This window comes from Hyaena hyaena, unplaced genomic scaffold, assembly GCF_003009895.1.
Source record: "Hyaena hyaena isolate Hyena2069 unplaced genomic scaffold, ASM300989v1 scaffold_316, whole genome shotgun sequence".
Lineage (NCBI taxonomy): Eukaryota > Metazoa > Chordata > Mammalia > Carnivora > Hyaenidae > Hyaena > Hyaena hyaena.
In genome coordinates, this window is record NW_024080946.1 from 17,856 (window position 1) to 42,323 (window position 24,468).

The window sequence follows — 24,468 nt, forward strand, 5'->3', positions numbered from 1 at the left end:
GTCCTCTCAGGGCCCCACCCGCCCTCGGCACAGAGAATGGGCTCTTTGTCGGCGCTGGGCTGGACGGACGGACAGCTGACCTGGCCGGGCTGCAGCAGTTGGCGAGAGCCACGCGGGGACGGGTGTGGGGGCGGCCGGCTGGGCCAGCCTGGGGCTTAGGCCGCCAGGGCCCGGGGCTGCCCACCTGCTCCTGGCCACCTCCCTGGGGCTCTCTTTGCAGGACCCCCCACCCCGTGCCACGCGTCCTGGGCCCCCAGGACCTGCTGGCCTGGGGTGAGGGTGAACCTGCTCCCTGGCCTGTCGGCGGGAAGGGGCAGTGGGTGCCTCGTGGTGGCGGTAGGCGTGTGGCCCGGCATTTTGGTCCTGGCACCAAGGGGTTGCTGGGTCCAGGCCCCTCTTTGGGGACACGGACAGCCCTTGTGCCACAGCTCAAGGTGCAGGGCCCCCCCCCCCCCCACCATGTGCAGAGCGACAGGGGAAAAACCCAGGTTGGAGAAATGGGTGGGCCAGAGGGCTGGGGCAGAGGCTAGATGGGGGTGGCTGTGTCCGTCTGGGTCCGAGCCAGGGGTGGGTGGGTGCCTGGGCGCGGGGTGTCCCAGCAGGCATGCCCTGGGGGGCTGGCCACCTGCATGCCAGCGTCTGGGCAGGTGTGGGGAAGAGCGCCGCGGCAGAGAGATAGAGCCGAGTTAGGACCCTGAGGCATTTCCGTGGTGGGATGTGGGAGGGATGGCGCCGTGGCTGTCCGTGGAATGTTCTGGTGTTTTGGGGGGATGGTTTGCAGAGCACAGAGGTGCCAGCTGGAGGCGGGCGGGAAGATCCCAGGGGGTGCCGGAAGTCTCCGGTGTGCGCTGCAAGCCTGGCTGCCCCAGGGAGGGCCATCCCCAGGTGGGTGGCCCCCGCCAGACAGTTGTGCGCAGGGGAGTGGCAGCACGTGGGCCGGCGGCGGTGTGGCATATGTCCTGCAGCCCAGCCGGCCGCCTGGCCCCATGCCGGGCCTGGAATGCCGTCCTGGCGGCGCACTGCATCCCTCCGCCCGCCAAGGGCGCAGACTCTGTGTCCCCAGGTGCACGTGGCCACCCAGGGCTCTAGGCGCCTCTGTCAGGCCCTCGCACGTCTCAGTTTACCTGTCTGCTGCACGGGCCCCGCGGCCTGAAAACCAGCCGTGACACAGCAGGCATGTGCCCAGCGCCCGTCGTTCCGGGGCGGGACGCCTTCCACCCATCCGGCTGCCGCACATATGCGTGCAGTCGCCCGCTGAGCCTGGATGGCGGCTACAGCGTGGAGCCTGTCACCCGCGTCCCGTCCGGCCCGGGCCCAGCTGTGCCCCCCAGCGCCCCCGCCTGCTCTGCTTTCTCCAGGGACATCGCGGCCCCCGGGGACCCGCCTCTGCGCGTTCGAGGGCCGGGGCCGCCCGCTGCCGGGCAGGTGGGCAGACAGATGGACGCGTGGCGGGTGGACAGCTGGACACGCACGCTCCCCGCTGCAGCTGTCGGTGCCACCTGTCGGAGCCGGCGCGCTGCCGGCCAGGGGCGGGGCTTCCAGGCTCTGGGTCTGGCCTGTGTCTCCCTCCCCCCAGGGCCCTGCTCTCCGCCTGCCCCCCTTCCTGCGGCCCCTGCTGCTGTGCTCTCGGCTCGTGCCCTTCCCTGGCCTGTCCCCTTGTCCTCTGCTGGGCTGTGAGTGCCCCTGGATCGGACGTCCACACCCTCAGCCCTCAGGAGGGAGGGGGATGGCAGGCCTGGTGGCCGGGGGGCTGAGGGGGGGCTGGGGTTTGGCCTGGGCTTCTGGGGGCTGCGGGAGGCGCCTGCAGGGAGGGGGCGGGTGTAAGGCCAGGCTCTGGGAGAGTCCAGAGTCCTGACCTGACAGGTGGGCCGGGCCTGGGGCTGGAGATCTAGTGCGCCGGCCTGCACACGGGCCCCGCCCCCCTGCCCCCTGCTTCCTGGCCGTTGTCTGGGCTGGCCTTGCCGGGCCTGCGTTGTGGCAGCTGGGGTTTGGGGATTGCCTGGAGGTCCGGCCACCCTCCCTCCGTCCCCTCTCCTTGGCGCACTGGCTCGGCCCTTCTTGCTCAGAGCACCTGTGGCGTGGGGGCTGGGGTCTGTGGTCCCTGTTTCACAGGAAGGGGAGCAGGGAGCGGGTCTGCGCCCCGTGTAGGTTGTGCAGCCGGGTGTCTGTACCGGGGCTCGGGCCCAGGCGGCGTGGGGTCCGGAGGCCGCACTGCCGGCCTCCCAGCTCCCCTGTGGCTGATGCTGGCCTGGGCCTGCCAGAGGGCGGGCGCTCCGCGGGGCCGGCGGGGCGCAGGTGCCGTCCTGTCCACGCTCCCCCACAGGGCCACCGGGGCTGGGCTGCCACGGCCCCTCCCCAGCACCCCTTCTTCCTGGAGGCCCTGGGCCCAAGCCGCTTGGGCAGCTCCGGGCCCAGCCGCGGCCGCCTCCCCCTGCCCAGCTCAGGGCCCGGCTCTTCCGGGTCTGGTTTGACTTAAGCCTGGCTGCCTGGCTGGGAGGCAGCTGAGCGGATGTGGGGGGTGGCCTGGGGCCCTCAGGAATGCGGCCCTCCCCCTCCCTCAGCCGGCAGCCTCTGGCCCAGACTCATAGCGCCCCACCCTGGCTGCCGCCCTCAGCCAGCGCGGAGCGCAGGGGTGTTCGCCAGCGCCGGCCCACCCCACTGAGCGAGCGGGACCTGCCCTGTCCTGTCGGCCTGGGGGTGCATGGCAAGGGTGCTGGGCCAGTCGGGGCCAGGCAGAGGTGGAGAGGTGGGCAGCCTGCGGTCACAGCCGGGGGGGCAGGGGTGGGGGGCTGCGCAGGGCCGGCCACCTTATGCCCTGGGAGCCTGCCCGGACGGCTGAGCCGGGCAGACGCAGCCCCGCGAGTCCCGGCTCTGGAAAGCCCCCTGGGTCTCTGTTAATTGAATACATTTGTTTGGTAAAAGCAGCTAAAAATACTTTGTAGCATCACAAGCTGCGGAGAAGAGCTGGCTGATTAGCGCCCAGTGTTTGGGATCTGGAAGGTGTTTCCCTGCCCATGAGATGCACCCCCCCCCCGCCTTCCTGCCATGTGCTCCCCGCTCAGGGCCCCGCCCTGGCCCCTCACTCCCGTGCCACCTCCCTGCCCCGGAGCCTCCTGGTGCCACTTCTCAGCCACGCTGGGCACCTCACTTTCCCTGAGCACCCCTGCTGCCTCCTCATTCCCTTCCCCGCTGCCTTCCTCCAGGGCGCCCAGCCTGGCCCAGGGGAGAGCGGGGCACCTGCCCGGGGCTCTGGCCCCTGCTGTGCTGGGCGTGGCTGTGCGGCGGGTCGTGCTTATTCCCGTGGACGAAGGGCTAGGTCAGGACTCGCCTGCCGGGCTGAAGCGTGTCCCGCACAACCTCCTTGGGGTAGATGGAGGCCTCAGCCTTGTCCTTGCAGGGCTTGGGGGTGGGGGGGCAGCTGGGGGCGGGGTTCCAGACCCCGGGCCTTACGGAGGCGTGGGGCTGGGCCACAGAGGCGTCGGCGCAGCCCCACGTAACCCCTCACGGCCGCAGATCCTGGTAGACCTGGCAAACCCTGGCGGCCGGCCAGCCCTGGCCTACGAGAGCGTGGTGGCCCAGGAGAACAGCCCTATCCTGCGTGACCTGGTCCTCAGCCCCGACCGCCAGTACCTCTATGCCATGACGGAGAAGCAGGTGGGTGGCCCGCTGCAGGACACGTGGGGAGGGGCCCCTGCCCCCAGAGAGCGGGACTCGGCCGTCATCGACCTGCTGTGTACACACTGGCTCCGGGTTCCCCCAGTCAGGCTCGGGCTTCCCAAATCCTCCCGAACGGCCGCACGCCCTCAGGAACAGATACTAGATAAGAGCCTCATGAGAGCGCTGGCATCGGTTGAGGCCTAGGAGCGGACGCCTGGGGCCCCGAGCACTGGGCTGAGGGCCGGCACAGTGCTGGCCCCGTGTGCCCGGTGGGCACTTCGGGCAGCCTCCTCCCCGGGGTTGGCACCTGGCCTGGCCCACTGCATCGAGGCCACCGTTTGCCTTCCTGGCCTAGCGCTCGGAGCCAGCCTCTGACCTCAGCCTGGTGACCGCATGATCGCCAAGAGGGTGGGCAGGTGGGGCCAGGCCTCGCTTCCTGGAGCCTCTCTCGCTTCCCCTCTGCCCCTGTCCCAGCTCTCAGGCTGTTCCACTCCTCTGAGGCCCTCAGGGCCAGCCACGCGGGGCCCAGCCTGCCTCTGGGCTTAGGCCCAGGGCTGACGAGCCCACGGCCTCCCGGGGAGCTCGGAGTCCAGATAGATGGGACAGCGGCTCTGGCTGGAGCTGTCACCTCCTCCCTGGATGTCTCCCCTGCACCGACTTGCTGGCTCCCTGGCCGCTGCCTCCCGGGAGAGAGGGCCCGGCCCATCGGCCTGACTTGGCCAAGTCAGGGCCACCCAGGACCAGCCTTCGAAGAGAGCGAGCTGGAACGAGGAGGCCTGAAACGGGGCTGCCCTCCCGTGCGGGGGCAGGGCAGGGTTCAGGGGACACGTGATGGCGGCGAGGAGGCCTCGTGGGCGCCTGACGCCTCACGGGGGCCTGACGCCTCGCTTCCCGTGCTGCCAGGTGACTCGGGTGCCCGTGGAGAGCTGCGTGCAGTATACGTCGTGTGAGCTGTGCCTGGGGTCACGGGACCCTCACTGCGGCTGGTGTGTCCTGCACAGCGTGTGAGTGCCCCAGGCGGCCCTCCTGTGCGCGGGGGGCAGTCGCGGCTCCTGAGCGCTTCTGGGCTCCCCGGGCGGGGTGCCGTGGGCCTGGCAGTGGCCCGTGGCCGGCTGAGCGGTGGCAAGGCCGGCTCCGTCGTCCGGGCAAAGCTAGCGGGCTTCCCCCGGCGCAGGGTCCCAGGCGCCCCTCCAGCCGCCTCCCCCACGCCCAGCCCCTGCCCCCTGTGCCTGCAGCTGCTCGCGGCAGGACGCCTGCGAGCGGGCGGACGAGCCCCAGCGCTTCGCCTCCGACCTGCTGCAGTGTGTGCAGCTGACCGTGCAGCCTCGGAACGTCTCCGTCACCATGTCTCAGGTCCCGGTGAGCGCGGCCGCCCTGGAGCGGGGGCTGGGGGGGCGGGGGGGGTGGTAGTCCCTGCTCACCAAAGCCTCCTGGGGGGCCCAGCTTGTGCTGCAGGCCTGGAATGTGCCCGACCTCTCGGCTGGCGTCAACTGCTCCTTCGAGGACTTCACCGAGTCCGAGAGCATCCTGGAGGACGGCCACATCCACTGCCGCTCGCCCTCCGCTCGGGAGGTGGCGCCCATCACGCGGGGCCAGGGTGAGTGCCATGGGGGGCTGGGGTTGGGGAGGGGTCGCTGCAGGGTGGTGGGGCGAGGAGCAGCAGCCTGTCCCGTGCGCTCAGAGGCCCGCAGGGTCTGAGGGGCAGGGGTGCGGCCAGGGTCACGAGGGAGGGTCCTCGGCGAGGCCTGGCCCTGTGGCGGGGCCCTGGGTCCGGGCGCCCCGATGACGCGGCCCGTGCTGCTTCTGCAGGAGACCAGCGGGTGGTCAAGCTTTACCTGAAGTCCAAGGAGACGGGCAAGAAGTTTGCGTCTGTGGACTTTGTCTTCTACAACTGCAGCGTCCACCAGTCGTGAGTGTCCCGGCTGTGCTGCGGGGGCCATCCCGGCAGGGCAGGGGCGGGGCGGGGCGGGGCCTTGTCTGGCAGGGGGGCCCCAGCCTCCAGGCCGCACGTGGGGAGAAGCCTGAGAGAGGGCAGGGTGGGGGAGTGAGGGGCACCGATTCAAACAAGGAGAGCACCAGGGCGAGGCAGGGAGCCCCGAGGGGAGCTGCCTCGTCCATGCGGGAGACGGCCCAGCGGTGGGGGGGGGGGTGTGAGGGAAGGGACTGTCCTGTCTGTGCCGGTACCTGCCGCTCAGCGATACTCAGGGCTCCGGGTTCTCCCTGGGGCCGAGGGCACAGAGAGCGGGGTGGGGGGCCCTCCCTGGTGCTCCCGGAGCTGGATGGGACTCCGTCTGGAAGGCCGGAGAGGGGGCTGGGGGGTGGGGGGCGGTCCGCCCGGCTGGGTCAGCCACAGAGCCAGAGGCCCCTGACTTTCAGCTGTGCGTTTGTTGGCTGACTTGCAGACTGACGGCTCCTGGCTCTGCGTGGGCGCCCACTGAGGGCCTGGGTGTGGATGTTCCCAGGTGTCCTGGGTGGGCTGGGAGGTCGGGAGCAGGGGCGGCACTCCAGAGCTGGGGGGGGCTGAGGGTCCCTGGAGAAGGGGGGTGGCAGCGGCTTGGCTGGCCCTTGAGAAGTCAGAGGGGGTTTTCTCCAGGGCACGCGGGTGCCACGGGGGCCGCAGAGATGACGGGGTCCCGGCCGGAGGGGGCTGCACAGGGCGCGGCACCGCAGGGACCCGCGTGGGCCCCGGGGACACGCGGGCGAAGCTGGACAGGTGCCTGCCAGGCGGAGCTCGCCTTCGGTCTGGGCGGCGGTGTCCGCCGGGCCCCGCGGGGACGGCTTACCTCCTAAACGTAAACCTAAGTTAATTGGGGTGAGACTGGCATCTGAAAGGCTGTTCCGTACGTGCACCAGCACACTTTCCCGGTACTAATGGTCACGTGTGACGTGGTGTGGCCAGTGGTCACCTCTGTGGACCGCGCAGGCTTTAGACACGTCTGTTACTGGGAAGGTTCTGCCAGCAGAGGCTGGGGTGGGGACGCACCGGGCGGGGGAGCGGCCGGTGCAAAGGTCCTGAGGTGGCACCGTGAGCTGCTGCCACGGAAGATAGGGTGGTGGTGCGGCCCCACGTGGCCACTGGGTGGAGGCACAGGCCACCCTGGACCCCCACCCTGCCCTCTCCCCACAGCTGCCTGTCCTGTGTCAACGGCTCCTTCCCCTGCCACTGGTGCAAATACCGCCACGTGTGCACACACAACGCTGCCGACTGCGCCTTTCTGGAGGGCCGCGTCAACGTGTCTGAGGTGAGGCCAGCCCGAGGGTCTCGGGGGTTAGAGGTGGGTAGCCTGGGCGCCGCCTGCAGCCGGGCCTGGGAGAGCTGCCCCCGAGGCCCGTGTCGTCAGGGGCCTTCTCCGAGGCCGTCCTGACCCCAGGCCAGCCTGTAGCGTCTGTTGCTGGCCTCCCCGTCTGCTCTGTAGTCCCCAGGGAAGGCCCCACGCCCGGGCCTGTGTGTGCGCTGCGGACCAGAGGGGTGCCCACGGCGGGGAGAGGGGGGTTGTCCGCCCCGTGCGGTGAGAGCCTGGGGCGTGGGGTGTCGGGCAGGTGGGGACGCGCGGCGCCCAGAACCCTCGTGGATGAGAGGACCCATCAGACCAACGCACAGGGTGGGCAGCTTGTTCCCGGAGCCGTTCGAGGTGCTGCGTGGTGACTGGCGGTAACTAGGTAGTAGCCGTTCTGGAGCCCGGCAGGGCGCGGACTTATTTTTGAGCAGGCAGCACAGGCCGACGGGGGACTCGGAGGCCAGGGCCCCTGTTTTGCAGTGGACACCGTGCCCATGGCTGGATGGGGCATGAGGGTGTGGGCACCGGGGGGCAGAGGAGATGCAGCGTGCCTGGGGCCACTCCCCCGAGAGCCTCCCCGACCAGCCTCCTTCACCCCGGGCCTTTGTCCCCTCCCTAGTGTGACGTTTCAGGTCATGGGACAGGGTGGCAGCCAGGGGCAGCTGGGGGCCTTGGGCACTTGGCGGGAGGGGCGTCTGGGTGAGCAGGAGGTGTGAGAGCCGGGCGGGGGTGTAGCCCACAGGAGCTGGGCGCACGTGTCCTGAGGGCACGCAGGGGGCTGGTGAGCGACCCCAGGGTCGGGGACCTCGGGGAGGGCTGTCGTGGGCCGGTCCTGGGGTCCAGGGAGGCTGCCCGGGGAAGGGGCTCCTACAGATCCGCCCTCTGCAGCTGTAGCCCCAGGCTTTACGGGGGCTTTTCTGCGGAGGGTGCCGCGGGCCCAAACTTGGCCAGCCCCGTTGCTCGGAAGGACTTGGGCTCCTCGCCCGCTTCCCATCCCTGCGTCTGGTTTGGATCCGCTGGGGTGGGGCCTCGGGAGCTTGGTGCCACGGAGCAGCGTCAGCCAGACCCCAGCCTGATGCGGGCATGGAGCCTACAGCCCGACGCAGGCCCGGGCCTCCGGGGCGGCAGAGACGGTGTCTGCAGAGGGAGGTGTGAGGTGGGGGGGCGATGGGAGCCAAGTCCCGGTGGCTGGAAGGAGCCGGGGCTGCCGGGGGTCCAGGAGGGGCAGCCGGGGCAGGGAGGCAACAGGAGGGTCCCTGGGCCTGGGCACCCCATCAAACGGCCCGGGAAGTGCTGGTGAGCGTGTGGGTCCCTGAACGTGGACGGTAGCCCTGCGTACATGACCCCGTCACCTCCCTCTCACTGGGCCGGGGGCGGGGGGGTGTCCCTGCAGACCTGGCAGTTCGTGGCCATCCTGCCGGGGTCCGGGCCCCCCCCACGCTGCCCGGAGCCCCTGCAGAGCCGGCCCCGGGCCTGCGCCTGCCGTGGGAGCTGCTGCAGGGCTTGGGGATTCGGGCCTGTTTTCAGCATCTCTATTTAAAGCGCAGCTCGCGTCGCTCCCGCGGGGCCTCCTCTCCCCGCGGCTCCTGCCGGCTCTGTTGCAAGGAAGCGGGGCCGTTGCATCAGTTTGTTGCCCAAATGGCGGCCCTGGGGGCCCGGGCTGTTTTTCTGCCCAGCTCTGGCTATTTTTACTCGCTCCCTGGGCCCCCAGCTGCGAGCTCACAGCCCCAGCCGCTCAGCTGCTTCTGCCTCAGGGGCCTTTTCAGCTGTGGGCCAGATGGGGCTCCCGCGGTGGCCGAGCAGTTGGGGTCCTGGAGCGCCGGGCGCGCCACTCGGGCCTGCAGGTGAGAGGCCCCCGGTGTGTGGCTCGGCCTGGCGGGCGCAGGACCCGGGCCTCCTGCCTCCAGGTCTGCTGGCTGTTTCGGAGATTTGTCTGCCAGTGTGGAGGATGGGCCCGGGGTGCCACAGAGGGGGGTCTGGGCCGCAGCAGGGCGCACCGGGCTCGCGCCCAGCCTTTCAGCCGGAGCCTTGTCGTTGCCCAGGACTGTCCGCAGATCCTGCCCTCCACGCAGATCTACGTGCCGGTGGGCGTGGTGAAGCCCATCACCCTGGCCGCCCGCAACCTGCCGCAGCCGCAGTCGGGCCAGCGCGGGTATGAGTGCCTCTTCCACATCCCGGGCGGCCCCGCCCGCGTCACCGCTCTGCGCTTCAACAGCTCCAGCCTGCAGTGCCAGAACTCCTCGGTGAGGCGGGGCGTCTGCGGGAGCCCCCCACCCCGTGCTGGGCCGAGCCGGTCACGCTCACGGCCCCAGGATCCGGTCCCTGCTCAGCACCGGGACGGTGCAGTCACGAGCGCCCGGGGACGGCTCAGAAGGCTCTCTGGGCTTTGCGGACCGGGGCCACAGCCTTGCGTGCACCCAGGGCGGGGAGTGAGAAGGTCACGGCTGGTGATGTGCCGTGAGCCGCCATCTGGCGGGAGCACATCGCCGATGTGGAAGAGGGCGACTCAGAAAGACGGTGGGAAGTGCACATGTGGTTTTGCGTGGGGTTTGACGTGGCCAAGGCGGCCAGATGGGTGCACGTGCCTGCCTCCCTCGCCCAGGAGGGCCAGAGCCAGGGCGACAGTGCCCAAGCGCCTGGCTCCTCGTAGGTGTCCTGTGCCCAGCCCCAGAAAGCGTCCCCAGGGGCTGGCCCACTGCGCATCCACCGGTGGTGTTGCCTTAGGGCGGGAAGCAGCCACGTTTGGAGTCTGGAACCTGATAGGTCTAGTGATCCTTGCAGAGCCAGAGCCTTCCCTGGCAGAGGGGGCACTGGTGTTGAGTGGTGGTCCGCAGGCCGGACTCGAGCTCTCCTCTGGCCGGCTCTGGGACTGCTGGGAGGCCTCGGTTTCCCCGTCTGTTCAGGAAGAGTGTCATTCGGAGAGAATCCCAGGGGAGAGGTCTGTGGTCGGAGGTGCGGCCGCCTGCGAATGGCGGTGGCTTGTTGGCCAGCACCCTGTGTGCCCCTGGGGCAGGCAGGGGGTCACAGCAGCCTCCCGGGGCAGGTGGGCCCCTCGGCCAGGCCCTGTGGCCCGCAGCTGGCCCAGGAGGTCCCTGCCCCTTCCCTCTCTCCTCCCTGGGCCACGCCTTCCACCTGCGTCTCTGGGTCTGTGGCCTGTCTCTTTCCACCCTCCCCTTCGCTCCCGCCTCCCGTCGGTGCCTCCCTGCCCCATTTCCCTGCCGTGCCCCAGCCCCTGGCCCCTCCATCCTGCACTCCCCCAGCCCCCTGGCCCACATTTGTCTTTCCGGTGCCTGTGTTGAATGGGAAAAGGGAGTACCAGGGAATTTGATAGGATCCAATTAAATTCCTGCAGATAAAATAATGATGAATTGCTCTGGGATGGAGTGGAGGCCCTCAGCTGCAGAAAGTGGGACACAGCTGGGAGCGCGGGGCCTGGGCTCCCGGGGGAGGGGTATTGTCCCTGAGCCCAGCCCAGCCTGGGGGGCGGGGGGGGGGGGGCAGAGCCTCACCTGGTGCTTCCTGCTGGCCTGTGCCCAGCGCTCGGGGGCGCACGTCTTATACCTCAGGCCAGGTCCAGCGTAGGGATTACTGAGTCCACTCAGCAGACAAAGAAATGGGTTGGTAGAGAGTCGCTGATGCCTGGGCAGGGGGGGGGCCAGTGGGGAGGTTCTGGTTTCCTGGTGGGGCCGACCACAGGGGAAGGGGGGTCGCCCTGGAGTGGGCGCCTCGTGCGGCTGCTGGGGACAGGGGCTTGGCTGGAGAGCATGGGTCTGGCCACCCAGAAAAAAAGCCCCGGGTGTGTGTGTGGGTGTGTGTGTGTGTGTGTGTGTGGAGGTGGCTGGAGAGCTGGGTGTGACGGCTTAGCCCTCTCTGCTGGCTGGTAGGCGGGTGGCTTTGTGGGAGCCCCCAGGCTCTGCCCTGCCAAGCCCGCTCCCAGGGGCCGGGCTCAGAGGTGGCCGGGAGGGGCATGTAGGCCCTGACTCGGTGCCATGGGCAGTGGCCTGCGACCTCACCGCTGCCCACTGCCCACAGTATTCCTATGAGGGCAATGACGTCAGCGACCTGCCCGTGAACCTGTCGGTGGTGTGGAATGGCAACTTCGTCATCGACAACCCTCAGAACATCCAGGGTGAGCTGGGCCCGGCGCCTCGGAGGGCGGGGGCCAGGGGGGCCAGGAGGCTGAGGGCGGGCGCCTGGGGTGGAACGGTGGGGCACGGGGGCGGGGCCAAGGGCGGGCGCGCTGACCGTGACCCTCCCCGCAGCCCATCTCTACAAGTGCCCGGCCCTCCGCGAGAGCTGTGGCCTCTGCCTCAAGGCCGACCCGCGCTTCGAGTGCGGCTGGTGCGTGGCTGAACGCCGGTGCTCCCTGCGCCCCCACTGCCCCGCCGATTCGCCTGCAGCCTGGATGCATGCCCGCCATGGCACCAGCCGCTGCGCGGACCCCAAGATCCTCAAGGTGGGCGGGGCCCGCACCCTCCCCTTCCCCCCCCACCCCCCGCGCCAGGCCGTCCCTGGCCCACGGCGCCCCGTGACCCAGCCTCGGCCTCTCCGCAGCTGTTCCCCGAGACGGGCCCGCGGCAGGGAGGCACGCGGCTCACCATCACGGGTGAGAACCTGGGCCTGCGCTTTGAGGACGTGCGGCTGGGCGTGCGCGTGGGCAAGGTGCTGTGCAGCCCCGTGGAGAGCGAGTACATCAGCGCCGAGCAGTGAGTGCGGCCGGGGCGGGGCCAGCGGGCGGGTGGGTGGGGCGCCAGCCCGCAGCCCGCTCAGGTCACCTGGTGGCACACAGGATCGTCTGCGAGATCGGGGACGCCAGCACAGTGCGCTCCCATGATGCCCTGGTCGAGGTGTGCGTGCGAGACTGCTCCCCCCACTACCGGGCCCTGTCACCCAAGCGCTTCACCTTCGTGGTAAGCCCCGCCCAGCCGGGACCCCTGTCCTCCCCCAGTGGCTGAGGGGAGCCGCGCAGGGGCTGGATGGAGCTCCCCGGGACTCCGTGGGCCCCCTCACCCACCTCAGCGGGTGGTCTCTGGTCTCCCCTCAGCGCCCCCGTCTCCAGGGCCCAGCTCCAGGCCCCCGGCTGCATACTCTGGGCCCTGACTGTGGGCCACGCCCCGGAGCCCCCGAGCACGGGGCTTGGGGCTCGTCTGGAGGTGCCGCAGGCCTCTGGCCCGAGGGCCAGGCCTTCCCTGCACCTCACACTAGTCCCTTCGTCCCCTAGACTCCGACCTTCTACCGGGTGAGCCCTGCCCGAGGGCCTCTGTCCGGGGGCACCTGGATTGGCATCGAGGGCAGCCACCTGAACGCAGGCAGTGACGTGGCCGTGTCCATTGGTGGCCGGCCCTGCTCCTTCTCCTGGTATGGGGTGCGGATGGCGCGTGGGGGGCCGGGGCAAGGCCTACCTTCCCTGGGGGGTGGTGCAGATGGGTGCGTGCCCCCTCTCGTTGCCCAGGAAACAAGGGGGGTGTGGAGAGCCTGGCTGGGGTGATCGCTATGGAAACCAGAGGCGGAGAGTGTTACCATGGAGACAGGCTACCTCTAGAGTGGGAAGGGCAGGGTGGGCAGTGCTGGGGGGGTGGGTGGGGCCTAGGCCGAGGGGTGGGCTCAGTGGCCCTCTTCCGGGGTGAGGGGGGTCCCCTTGGGAACGCAAGTACTTTAAAAAATTGTTTTCTTAAGAGAGAAAAGCGAAATCTTGACAAAAGCCCTGAGGCCTGAAGTGGATAATTTTAGATTAGGGATGGTAACGGAACGGCCCTTTAAATATTTTCTTGCCGTAATTATCCGCTATCAGACTAATTATCTGTGTTTGCAGCCCTGGCGCAGGAGCGGGCCTGGCGGCTCTAGAGCCTCCCGGCTGTGCTCAAGGAGCTGAGGGGACAGGGACTCAGGTGCAGGTGGTGACCGGCCGGCTGCTTGGGGGGTGACCCAGCGCCCCTGCCACGCTGGCCGGGTCATTTCTGCCTCCTCGGGGCCCAGGCTTGGCTTGGCTCCATTTTCAGATCAGGAGACAGCGTGGGGTGCGGCCGGGGGCACACGTCCCTTAGCAACGGCCCTCCGGGAGACGTGCAGCCACCCCTGGGAGGGGCTGACGGGACAGTGGCCGTGACGGTCAGCTCCCGGGGCCCAGGCTGCTGTGGCTCCGTGTTCCGGGTGGGCAGGGGAGGCCCGGTGACTTGCCCAGGCTCCAGCAGCTCACACGTCCTCGCTGTCCCCCGGCCCCAGGAGGAATTCCAGGGAGATCCGGTGCCTGACGCCCCCTGGGCAGAGCCCCGGCAGCGCGCCGATCGTCATCAACATCAACCGCGCGCAGCTCACCAACCCCGAGGTGAAGTACAACTACACGGAGGACCCCACCATCCTGAAGATCGACCCAGAGTGGAGCATCAACAGGTGGGCCCCCCCCAGCCCGCGCTGAGCCCCAGCGGCCCCTCTGTCCTGTGTGGTGCCGGCGAGGGCGCAGCTCCTGACCCCCTTTCTGCCCCTCAAGCCTGGGCGGGGCAGGGGGGGACCTGCCCCGTGCTGCCCCGGCCTGTCTCTGGGGGTGAGTGCAGAGTGAAAGAGAAACTGAGTGAAGACAGAGACCCCTGCTGTGCCTTGGACGTGACAGCTTGGAGCTCACGTTAGTCAAGGGGACAGAGTCCCCTCCAAGGCCCGTGATGCTGCCCTCCTCGAGGTGCACAGAGCCACCTCCTGAGGACGGGGGACCCTGTCCACTCTGAGACTTGCTGCCCGTAGCCAGAGGTCCGATGCGCAGGGATTCTAGCCTCCGAGCCGTGTGTGGGGGCTGACGCCTGCGCCGGAACGTCAGCATCCCCCACAAGCCCCTGCTCCGTCTTCTAGTGGAGGGACCCTCCTAACCGTCACGGGCACCAACCTGGCCACCGTCCGCGAACCCCGTATCCGGGCCAAGTACGGAGGCGTCGAAAGGGAGAATGTGAGTCCTTGCAGGGGCCCCCGTAGCTCGTGCCACGGGGTGGGGAGGGGGGGCGTGGACCCCAGGGGAAGCTGCGGCCCCTCGGCCCTGCTGGGCGGGGCCTGACTGTATGGGGAGCAGCCGGCCCAGCGTCCGTGCCTGTGTCCCCAGAGCTGCCTCGTGTACAACGACACCACCATGGTGTGCCGTGCCCCGTCCGTGGACAACCCGACGCGCACCCCGCCCGAGCTGGGGGAGCGGCCCGACGAGCTGGGCTTCGTCATGGACGACGTGCGCGCCCTGCTGGTGCTCAACTCCTCCTCCTTCCTCTACTACCCGGACCCCGTGCTGGAGCCGCTCAGCCCCACCGGCCTCCTGGAACTGAAGCCCAGCTCCCCGCTCATCCTCAAGGTGGGCCACGGTCAGCGGGCGGCGGCCCCGGGTGGGGGGCTCGTGGGGCAGCGGGGCCCTCCGGCTCACACCCTCCCCTGCAGGGCCGGAACCTCCTGCCGCCTGCGCCCGGCAACTCGCGGCTCAACTACACGGTGCTCATTGGCTCCACGCCCTGCGCACTCACCGTGTCGGAGACCCAGCTACTGTGCGAGTCCCCCAACCTCACGGGGCAGCACAAGGTCACGGTGCGTCCACCCTCCGGCCCCACCTCTGGTCTCCGGGGCACCTGCCTTTGACCCGCTGACCCTGTCTCCCCAGGGCAGCACTGCCTTTGCAGCCGAGCCCCAGACTGGCCTCTGGCCCAGGGGGAGCACGACTCAGCCCTCGCCCAGCCCCGGCGGCCCCCCACCCCCATCCCCGGCGGGCCCAGCCCTGCCCTGAGTCCCCACGTCTTCACCCCCTGACCGCTTGGGGCCAGGAGCGGGTGCGCGGGGTCCCCCGCAAGCACGGTACCAGAGGTCTCCAGAGCTCCGAGTGGGCGGGGGGGCCTCCTGAGCGGCCTGCACCCCCCTCCAGGTCCGGGCTGGCGGCTTCGAGTTCTCGCCAGGGATGCTGCAGGTGTACTCGGACAGCCTGCTGACCCTGCCCGCCATCGTCGGCATTGGCGGGGGCGGGGGCCTCCTGCTGCTGGTCATCGTGGCCGTGCTCATCGCCTACAAGCGCAAGTCTCGGGACGCTGACCGCACACTCAAGCGGCTGCAGCTGCAGATGGACAACCTGGAGTCCCGCGTGGCTCTGGAGTGCAAGGAAGGTGCGTCCCCGGAGCGGTGGGGGCGGGGCGGGGGGCCGGCCTGTGAGCCAGCCCCGCCCTCTGCACCGACTCTGCCAGGTTCTCGGCGGGCCGACACCTTTGCTGGGCCGGCTCCGTCTCCGTCTCTGGCAGGTGGGCCAGGCCCAGACCGGGCCCTGGGGCGCGTGCGAGCGCTGCTTGACATACAGGCTCCGGAGCCGGAGGTGCTGCGTTTATGGCCCTGCTTGGGTGCAGGGCCTTGAACAGGCATACAGCCTTCTTGGGTCTCAGATCCCTCATCTGGAGCGTGGGCGTGGTGACTGGGTCCATGGGGCCCCTTCGTAGGCCCTCAGCACATACAGACCTGGGTTGGCACTGATCTTTGTCCTCGAAGGGCTGTCTCAGGAAGTCTCAGGAATCAGGCCACAGCCCAGTCTCCTAAGGAGGGTCCCGTGTCTCTGGTGACACTGTTCTCCGAGTGCTGGGAGTCGGCTCAGAGAGGCCCCAGCGTGGAGGCATCGCGTGGGCCCCTGTGCAGGGAAAGTCCGCTGTGCGGCTGACTTCCAGCATGGAGTCCTGTGTCTTCAGGACGCTCCCGGTGGGGACAGGGCTGGCGCAGTGGGCCGGCTCAGCTTCCCCACCGGGCCCAGCTCTGCCCAATCACTGACTCCACTCCTGGTCACATGTCCCACTTCCCTGAAGCCTGCTCCCCCAGAAGTCCCCAGCTGAGATTGGGGAGACCCCAGGACAGGGGGAGGGTCCCCAGATGGTGCGATGGGTGCTGGCCCACAGGGGCCACAGAGGTCAAAAAAGCGTGAGCAGGGGCCTCTGAGGTCTGCAGGAAAGGCCAGGGCGGTGGGCCCCAAGCTGCAACGGGGTGGGGGGCACCCCATCTCTACCCTGTGTGCCCCAGAGAGGCCAGTGTGCCCAAGGCCCGGGCTCATCCCAAGCAGGGCAGGTACTGCCATACCTGGTCACGTGTCGGGGGCACTGCTGTGGGGGTGGGGGGGTGCATGAGGATTTGGTGCCACAGCAGAGAGGTGGGCGCTCAGGTCGGGGCCCATGGGGAGCCCCCCCAGCGGCCTGGGATGGAGGCCCGGGGCTGCACGGCAGCCACTTGAGGGCATGGGCTTTAGGCAGCAGAACTTGGCCTTGGTGGCATCGCCGCGCCTGCTCGGCTTCTCTGGCTGGTGTGAGGCGGTAGTGCAGGGCTGGGTGCCCTGGGCACTGGATCAGCCTGGGGTGACCCCCGTCTTCTGTGGCCCCTGGCTTGCCGCCTCACCAGGGAACTTGGGGCTGTTACGAGGGGTGGGTGGAGCTGCACAAACAGTGATCGATGGGGGAGGGATCTGGCCTATTGCAGGTGCCAGCCCCCAGCTCTGGAGGCAGGTAGCGGGAGCGCACCTGTTAGCGGTTGGGGGCGGGGAGCTGAGCGGCAGGCGGAGCGCGAGGCCCTGTGGGTGCCTGCTGCACGGGACCCTCGGGCCTGGTGTTGGGCTCTGAGTGACCCCCCCCGGACCAGAGTGTCGCGTTTGCCCAGGACCTTAGCTCAGCTGAGAACCAGCCCCAGGGGACACAGGCCGGTGTGTGGGGTTTGGGTGGGTGACGGGGGACCCGGGACAGGGCCAGGATTGGGAGCTGTGCAGGTGGGGCCCTCCCGGGGGTGAGGACGACCGTGTGCCGGAGCCGACGCCGTGTGGCTGCCAGCAGATGACGGCCCCCGCTCTTAATTAAACCTGCCCGCCATCCCCAGCGCCCTGGCTGCCCGTCAGAGAGTGCCTACCTCGGGCTGCTGTGGGCCAGACACCTCACGGCTCTGGAATGTTCTGTTGAGGCCTGCCCTTGCCCTGCCTGCCTTTGTTTCCTAAAGAAGCAGAGGCGCCCAGAGCAGGTCGGGTGGTGTGGAGGGTCCACCGTTCTGCGTTATCCTGTGATGGCTGTCAGTGTGGAGGGCCCAGGGGCTTGGGGCGAGCCTCTGCCTCCCATGCCGGGCCGCCTCCTTCCTCTTACCAGGAGCTGAGGCCAAAGAGCCAGGGTGGGTGGTGTGCTCCCCGGGGTGGGTGCCGTGCTCCCTGGGGTGGGTAGTGTGCCCCCAGGGAGGCACATGGAGCCATGATCTCCTTGCCCCTAAGGGCCAGTGTTCGTCACGAGAAGCCCCTCTCGGCTCTGCCCCAGGCTTGGTGCCTTCCCTGCTGTGGGCTTGGCTAATCCTGCGGCACGTCAGAAGAACAGAGTTTTTATCTGTGCGTGAGGCCTGGGGAAACTGAGGGGTTTCCACGCAGTCGCCCAGCCAGCAGTGGGCCCTGAAGGTGGGAGGGCTGGGCTCTGGGGCTGTGGGGGCTGGGGGGCGCCTGCCCTGACACCTGGTCTGGCTGCAGCCTTTGCGGAGCTGCAGACGGACATCCACGAGCTGACCAACGACCTGGACGGGGCGGGCATCCCGTTCCTCGACTACCGGACCTATGCCATGCGCGTGCTCTTCCCCGGGATCGAGGACCATCCTGTGCTCAAGGAGATGGAGGTGGGCTGTCGTCCGGGGCTCCTGGGGCCGGGGGGACAGCCTGGGGCCCCGGGGGGTGGCCCAAGCCTGTCGGGCGGGGCACTGGGAGGCACGGGGCCGGGCCTGGTGGACGTCGGGGGTCAGGCCAGCTTCACGGCCACCTTGGCTGCGGTCTGGGCCCCTCGGCGCCTGCCTCTGTTTCATGCGGTTCTCGTGTCCCGGCTTCCATCAGTAGCTCACCCGTCCTGCCTCCTGGCTGGCATTGGGTCCTGAGCTTCACCGGGGCGGGGCCTGCTGCCCTGCATGCCGGGAGGTGGGGGTGCCCAGCTAGGCTCCGCACGGGCCTGGGGGTGAGGGCGTGGTGCTCAGAGAGCTGGGCTCTGCCCCGTGGGCGTTGGCAGTGCTCAGACTCTTGGCACGAGCTTGCTGAACGCGAGAGGGCTGCCCCGGTGTCTCTAGGCGCCCCCGGCGGCAGGCGGGGAGCCAGGCCCCGGCTACGAACAGGCGGGCGCTTGCTGGTCGGCCTGGTGGCGCTGTCTGCCCGACGGTGTCCCACCCGCACACTTCGGACGCTGGGGAGCGCACTCACGATCGCAGCTCCGCTGTGCGGGGACGGGCCCGTGTCACTCTGGCTCAGGCCCAGGGCCACCGCGGGCGGCCCAGCCCTCCTCAGCCCCAGAACGGCTGCCCCGTCAGGCTCCACGCGCGCTCCCGGGTCTTCTCCCCGGTGCTCCCGCCCGCGTGCTGGGCCTTGTGCTCGTGCGCTTGAGTCCCGTCACCCGTCTGCCTGGGCTGGCAGCACGCGTCACCGGCAGCCTCTGGTGTAGCCTCGTGGGGAACCTCCTATGTTGACGAGCCTCGGTGTAGATAAGACAGAGTAGGGACCCTGGAGCCAGCCATGCCTGTGACCCGCCCTTTTTCCCCACGTCCATCCTGCCGAGGACACAGCTGAGGCCCCGGGACCTGTCAGGGCAACGGGTCACCCGCCTTCAAGTCCTGCTCCCCGGCCCTGCCCGCAGCCCCCCGCCCAGAAGGCCTGCCCCTCCTGCCTCCTGCTCCGGGTCTGAGCGGGCCCTCCCGCCCCCCAGGTGCAGGCCAACGTGGAGAAGTCCCTGACGCTGTTCGGGCAGCTGCTCACCAAGAAGCACTTCCTGCTGACCTTCATCCGCACGCTGGAGGCCCAGCGCAGCTTTTCCATGCGGGACCGCGGCAACGTGGCTTCGCTCATCATGACGGCCCTGCAGGGCGAGATGGAGTACGCCACGGGGGTGCTCAAGCAGCTGCTGTCCGACCTCATCGAGAAGAACCTCGAGAGCAAGAACCACCCCAAGCTGCTGCTGCGCCGGTGAGGCTGCCCCTCCCACCGCAGACCCGGGGGGAGCCCCCCCTGCCCCTCCCTAGCCTGCCCTTCCCACACGCAGACCGGGGGCCTAGCTGGCGTGTCGGGCACAGGGCCCCTGCTCTGGGGCACGCCGTACCTGACGCCCATCGGCACCAAGCCAGAGTTGTCCCGCTCAGAGGCCTGGCTCTGGGGCCAAGGGCCGGGGTCTCCACGGCAGCCCCCCAGCCTCCTGACACCTGCAGTGCCTTTCCGGGCCTGACCTTCAGCTCCACGGCGGGCGGGCACAGCGGCCCCGTTAAGCCATCTCCGCCCATGTTGTGCCTCCAGGACCGAATCTGTGGCGGAGAAGATGCTGACCAACTGGTTTACCTTCCTTTTGTACAAATTCCTGAAGGTAGGTGGGTGCCGAGGAGGGAGAAGGTCCGAGGTGGGGTGTCAGGGGGGTGAATGGCTTCAAGGGACAAAGGAGAGAGTGGGACAGGCAGGTGCGGGGGGAGCTCAGGCCAGAGTGGCTCACCTGGGGACCAGGTCTCAGCACGACCTCTCCAAGGACCCGTGTCCGCTGGCCTCCCCCCTCCTCCTCCTGGAGGTGGCCTGCATCTCACCAGCCTGGAGCCACGGTGCAGACCACCCCCCCACCCCCACCCCCACCCCCACCCCGGCTCTGTGGCGAGCTGTGCGGGGCCCACGGCGGATCCAGCCGAGCTGGAGCCTGGACACGGGCCCAGGTCTCCGTAGCCTCCGGAGAGGATGCCCGACAGGGGCTTCGTGTCCTGGTGCTGGCCAGGCTGCCGAGGGTCCTGGGCACCGGTGGCCCCTGCTGTGGACAGAGCGTGGCCGCCTGGGCTTTGTCGCCACCCTCAGGAGATGAGCCTGGAGGCCCGTGGCCGCCTCCGAGTGCGGTGGGGGCTCATGTGGGCCCCGGTGGGTTTTGTTCCAGGATTCGCAGTCGGCCACCTGCACTTTAGAAACTGAGCGATATGGACCCGAGTGTCCGTAGCCTGGCTCGTGCTCCCACCTGGTCTCTGGCGTCGGGATGGCTCAGCAGGTGGCCACGGGCGCGGGCCGCGGAGCCCTGTGGCTGCTGGGTGGCGGGGGTCGTGCTGGCGCAGGCGGCCTGGAGTTGCTTCATAGCCAAGGACCTCGGTTCCGGGGGTCCGTACTGAAGCGGGGACAGCAGCGGGCTTTCCGAGCTGCCCGGAGCAGAGTTTGCCCCGACTGGGGAGGGAGGTGTGGACGGGAAATGGAGCAGGTGTGAAAGGGGCAGGGGGCCGGGGGGGTGAGAGGTGAAGGGGGGAAGGAGTTGGCCAGACAGAGGGAGCAGGGCCCTGAGGTGGGTGCAAGCCCCAGTAAGAGGTCCGGGGAGCCGGGCTGGGACGTGTCCGCGGGGGGCACAGCGCGAGGGGACAGCAGCAGTCCCAAAGTGACCTCAGCGTATGCCACCGGTGCCAGTGATGGAGTCGTGCGCCTCCCGTGAAAACGCAGCCCTGTGCGGGCCCCGTCTGCCGCTTACACGCTCGGTTCGCCGCGCCCCGTAGGCCGGGAGAAGCGCGGCGGGAGCCTGCAGGCGGCTGGGGGCGGGGCCTGTCTAGGTGCCTCCCTGTGTGACCCCGATTCCGCACCCCCGGAGAAAGGGGCCTCAGCCTGACATCGGGTTGGAGAACCTGGGTTGGGCGCGTGTTGCCGTGCACGCGAGGGAGCGAGCGCGCGCGGGAGGAGGGGGCCCGGGGCCCTGTCGGGGAGGGGGCCGTGCGGGGCCTGCCTGCACGTCCCTTTGGAAGGAGGGGCGCCTGGGACTGGCCAGGGCTGCTTCTGTCCACAGCGAAGGCCCGAGGGAGAAATTTCTGGTTGTAGGAGCGGGCAGGTGCAGAAGCGCTGAGGTGGGGCCGTGCTTGGTTGGAGGCAGGCTCGGCGGCTGGGGTTTGGGGGGGGCCGGAGGGCGCGTGGTCAGAGGCAGGGGCAAAGCAGGCGTCTGCCGAGTTCCGAGGGACCACCTCAGGGTGTCATGGCCGTGGACTCTGTCCCACGCGGCTGGTGGGTCGCTGCTCTGGGTGAGCAGGTCTGCACCCAGGACTGCGCTGGCTCTGTGCCCTCCAGTAACGGGAGGAGGGGCGGCGGGCCCCCGACATCCGACGGATCCCCGGCAGTCGTCGCACTGTGCCGGCCGAGGGTCCACCGTGCCTCGGCCTGGGCGTGGGGCGGGGGCTGGGGCAGCGGCCCCACTGTGGCCTGACGTGCTGACGCGGGAGGCTTCAGGCTGGCGTCCACTGGCCTTGGTCTTGTCTTGGCGTAAAGCGGCTCGGCCACGCGGGTCCTCCACGCGCTCTCGCCCCTCGCGTCAGGACTTTCACATCGAAGTTCTCAGGCGCAGCTGGGCCGTCGCGTAACGTGTCTCTTCTGTCTTCGCTGGGCTCCGGAGCCAGGGTTCGACTTGGCCCCTAAAAAATATTTGGAAATGTTGCCCTGGTGGGAAGCAGGCTCACAAACGCACCAGAGGCGGGGGCGGGCCGGGGGCCAAAGGCCCTGAAGATGCCCTGACCCCCACCCGCCTGCCGCAGGAGTGTGCAGGGGAGCCCCTTTTCATGCTCTACTGCGCCATCAAGCAGCAGATGGAGAAGGGCCCCATCGACGCCATCACCGGAGAGGCCCGCTACTCCCTGAGCGAAGACAAGCTCATCCGGCAGCAGATCGACTACAAGACGCTGGTGAGCGCGAGCCCGCCGCCCCTCGGCTCGGCAGCCCCCCCGCCCCTCGGCGCACCCCCTGCACGGCCCGCCCCAGGAGAGCTGGGGGCTGACGCCGCAACCCCCTCCCCCCCCGCAGACCCTGAACTGTGTGAACCCCGAGAACGAGAATGCCCCCGAGGTGCCAGTGAAGGGACTGAACTGTGACACGGTGACACAGGTCAAGGAGAAGCTGCTGGACGCCGTGTACAAGGGCGTGCCCTACTCCCAGCGGCCAAAGGCTGGGGACATGGACTTGGGTGAGCCCTGAGGGGCCTGATGCAGGCTGGCAGCATGTGGCCCGGCCTGAGGCGGAGGGGCGGCCCCGGGGGGGGCGTGTCTGGGGCCGCAGGCAGCGAGCCGGGCACTGGGTGCCGGTCTGCAGGGTGCTGGAGGCCACGGGGCGTGTGAGGGGAAGGGATGCGGTCGAGCTGGGCTCTGGAAAGCTCCCAGGCAGGGCGAGGGCTGCTGCCCTATCCTGGGGCGGGGGCCAGGCAGGTGGGGGCAGCTGCAGAGCTGGAAGGGCCCGAGCGGGGGGGAGGGGGGAGGGCCGGTCCCGGGCCAGGGAGTCCCGGGGTTCATGTGGCTGGAGAGGCTAAGGGCCCGCACGCCACGGGGGCTGCAGTGCCCGGCTGAGCGCTGGAAGGCGGGGCCACCACGGTGGGGCAGCCGCAACAGGTGGGGGCTGCCGGAGGGGCAGGGGCCGCAGCAGGGGTGCGTGCACCCCACTGGGAGCTTGGACGAGGAGCCTCCTCTCTCCCTTACCCTGCTGTTCGAGGCCTCTCTGTCTGCGCCTCGGGGCCTGGCCTCCCGCTGTGAGAGGCCAGCAGCGGGAGGGGGAGCAGCTGCGGGTGGCCTGCCCCTCCAGCGCCCCCCCTCCCCGCAGAGTGGCGCCAGGGCCGCATGGCGCGCGTCATCCTGCAGGACGAGGACGTCACCACCAAGATCGACAACGACTGGAAGAGGCTGAACACGCTGGCGCACTACCAGGTGACCCTCCGGCCGCGCCTGGCCGTCCCCGGGGCCTGGGCGTGTCCAGGCCTCTCGGGCCGTGGGCGGCAGACCGCAAGGGGAAGACGACACAGCACAGCCCCCGAGCTGCACTAGTAGGGAAACTGAGGCCCAGAGTGCGTTGAGGGGAACCAGCAGGAGCGTGTCACCTGGGCCCCCGCTACTGTGTCACACGTCTCCTGCCTCCGCCTGCAGGTGACGGACGGGTCCTCAGTGGCCCTGGTGCCCAAGCAGACGTCCGCCTACAACATCTCCAACTCGTCCACCTTCACTAAGTCCCTCAGCAGATACGGTGAGACCCGGGGACCCTGGGCAGGGCCCGCACCCCTGGAAGGGACGCCGCCTGCGTGCTCCTGGCTGCAGGCTGGGAGGGACGTGGCCTTTCCCACAGATGTGGGGGCTGACGGCACGTCGTGGCGCATCTGTCCCCCGCAACCCAGGGAGGCGGGGCTGTTGACTCCACTTCTCGGATGAGGAAGCTGAGGCCCAGACAAGGGTGGGGGGCGGGGGCACCCGGCCTGAGGCCGCCCCGCTCGCGCCAGCGTGCGCACGGGTGCTAGGCGTGCAGGGGCCCCGCTGATGGGCGCGGTGCCCGCAGAGAGCATGCTGCGCACGGCCAGCAGCCCCGACAGCCTCCGCTCCCGCACGCCCATGATCACGCCCGACCTGGAGAGCGGCACCAAGCTGTGGCACCTGGTGAAGAACCACGACCACCTGGACCAGCGGGAGGGCGACCGGGGCAGCAAGATGGTCTCGGAGATCTACCTGACGCGGCTGCTGGCCACCAAAGTAGGCCCCGGGGGGGCGGGGGGGGGGCGGCGGGGGGGACCTCCGGAAGCCAGGCTCATCCCCAGCCTTTTCCGGGCGGTGCAGCCAGCGCCCCGGCCGCCGGGGGTGAGGGGCGGCTCGGCGGCCCCCCACAGCTCTGCGCGCTCGCTCGCGCACAGGGCACGCTGCAGAAGTTTGTGGACGACCTGTTTGAGACCATCTTCAGCACGGCGCACCGGGGCTCGGCCCTGCCGCTGGCCATCAAGTACATGTTCGACTTTCTGGACGAGCAGGCCGACCAGCACCAGATTCACGACTCCGACGTGCGCCACACCTGGAAGAGCAACTGGTGTGTTCTTGGGAGGGGTGTGGTGGGCCGGGGCAGGTGGGGGGGGGGGTGGTGGGCCGGGGCAGGTGTGGGGGGGGGGTGGGATGGGCGTGGTGAGCCAGGGCTGGTGTGGGGGGGGGGACGCGGTGGGCCGGGGCAGGTGCAGCGCAGCAGCTGTGGGGCTGTGGGAGGCTGGGGGGGGGCCAGGGGCAGGGAGGTGGGAGACCGGCCCCCTGGTGCGTGGCCTCCGTGCTGAGGCCAGCTCCTCTCCGACAAGCCTTCCTGACTCACGTGTCCGGGGGTGTCCGTTGCCTCTCCCCTGCGCAGGGTCTGGGCACATCCTCTGCTCCGACTTGCAGGACCTGCCTTAGGTGTAGGCGGTGGATCCGTGTGTGTCTTCGTGCGGGTGTGACCACGGGTGTGTTTGGGCGTGCTCGGCTGTGTGCGGGTGTGTGAGTGTGGGCTGCCGTGTGAGAGCAGGCCCCGCGCTGGCCGGCTGCGGTGAGGACGTGACCGTGAGGGCCGGCACTGCCAGAGCTCTCGTCCCTCCCCCCACACCCCCCCCTCCCCGGGGCCAGCAGCCACCGCCCTGTTGGGCTCGTGTCTTTTTGGCCTGACCGTGCCCTCCGCACACGTGCCCCGTCTCCAGAGAGGCTCCTGTGGCGTCGGCGTCCCTCGTCCTCTGGTGATCTCGGCCCCTCCAACTTTGGCTTCTATGTGTGCCGCTTCCCGAGCCTGGGATGCAGCCCGGCCTTAGTTGGGGCC

The 24,468-nt window shown here is 69.6% G+C and overlaps 1 protein-coding gene across 1 annotated transcript in view; it reads left to right on the forward strand.

The window, feature by feature from the left end:
- The window catches only part of PLXNA1 (plexin A1), a gene marked incomplete at its 5' end in the record, with an annotated part of 44,895 nt that overhangs the window by 16,027 nt on the left and 4,400 nt on the right, over positions 1-24,468 (forward strand). The window contains 26 exons of the mRNA XM_039248624.1: positions 3,514-3,654; positions 4,561-4,661; positions 4,893-5,016; positions 5,101-5,254; positions 5,467-5,566; positions 6,785-6,899; positions 8,978-9,178; positions 10,968-11,064; positions 11,198-11,391; positions 11,490-11,641; positions 11,725-11,845; positions 12,157-12,293; positions 13,158-13,325; positions 13,776-13,869; positions 14,020-14,259; positions 14,343-14,486; positions 14,818-15,052; positions 17,410-17,552; positions 18,620-18,876; positions 19,201-19,267; positions 21,432-21,578; positions 21,697-21,856; positions 22,483-22,586; positions 22,803-22,899; positions 23,206-23,396; positions 23,555-23,724. Of these exons, the coding sequence (XP_039104555.1) occupies positions 3,514-3,654; positions 4,561-4,661; positions 4,893-5,016; positions 5,101-5,254; positions 5,467-5,566; positions 6,785-6,899; positions 8,978-9,178; positions 10,968-11,064; positions 11,198-11,391; positions 11,490-11,641; positions 11,725-11,845; positions 12,157-12,293; positions 13,158-13,325; positions 13,776-13,869; positions 14,020-14,259; positions 14,343-14,486; positions 14,818-15,052; positions 17,410-17,552; positions 18,620-18,876; positions 19,201-19,267; positions 21,432-21,578; positions 21,697-21,856; positions 22,483-22,586; positions 22,803-22,899; positions 23,206-23,396; positions 23,555-23,724 (3,854 nt within the window). The remainder of the gene's footprint in view (positions 1-3,513; positions 3,655-4,560; positions 4,662-4,892; positions 5,017-5,100; positions 5,255-5,466; positions 5,567-6,784; positions 6,900-8,977; positions 9,179-10,967; positions 11,065-11,197; positions 11,392-11,489; positions 11,642-11,724; positions 11,846-12,156; positions 12,294-13,157; positions 13,326-13,775; positions 13,870-14,019; positions 14,260-14,342; positions 14,487-14,817; positions 15,053-17,409; positions 17,553-18,619; positions 18,877-19,200; positions 19,268-21,431; positions 21,579-21,696; positions 21,857-22,482; positions 22,587-22,802; positions 22,900-23,205; positions 23,397-23,554; positions 23,725-24,468) is intronic.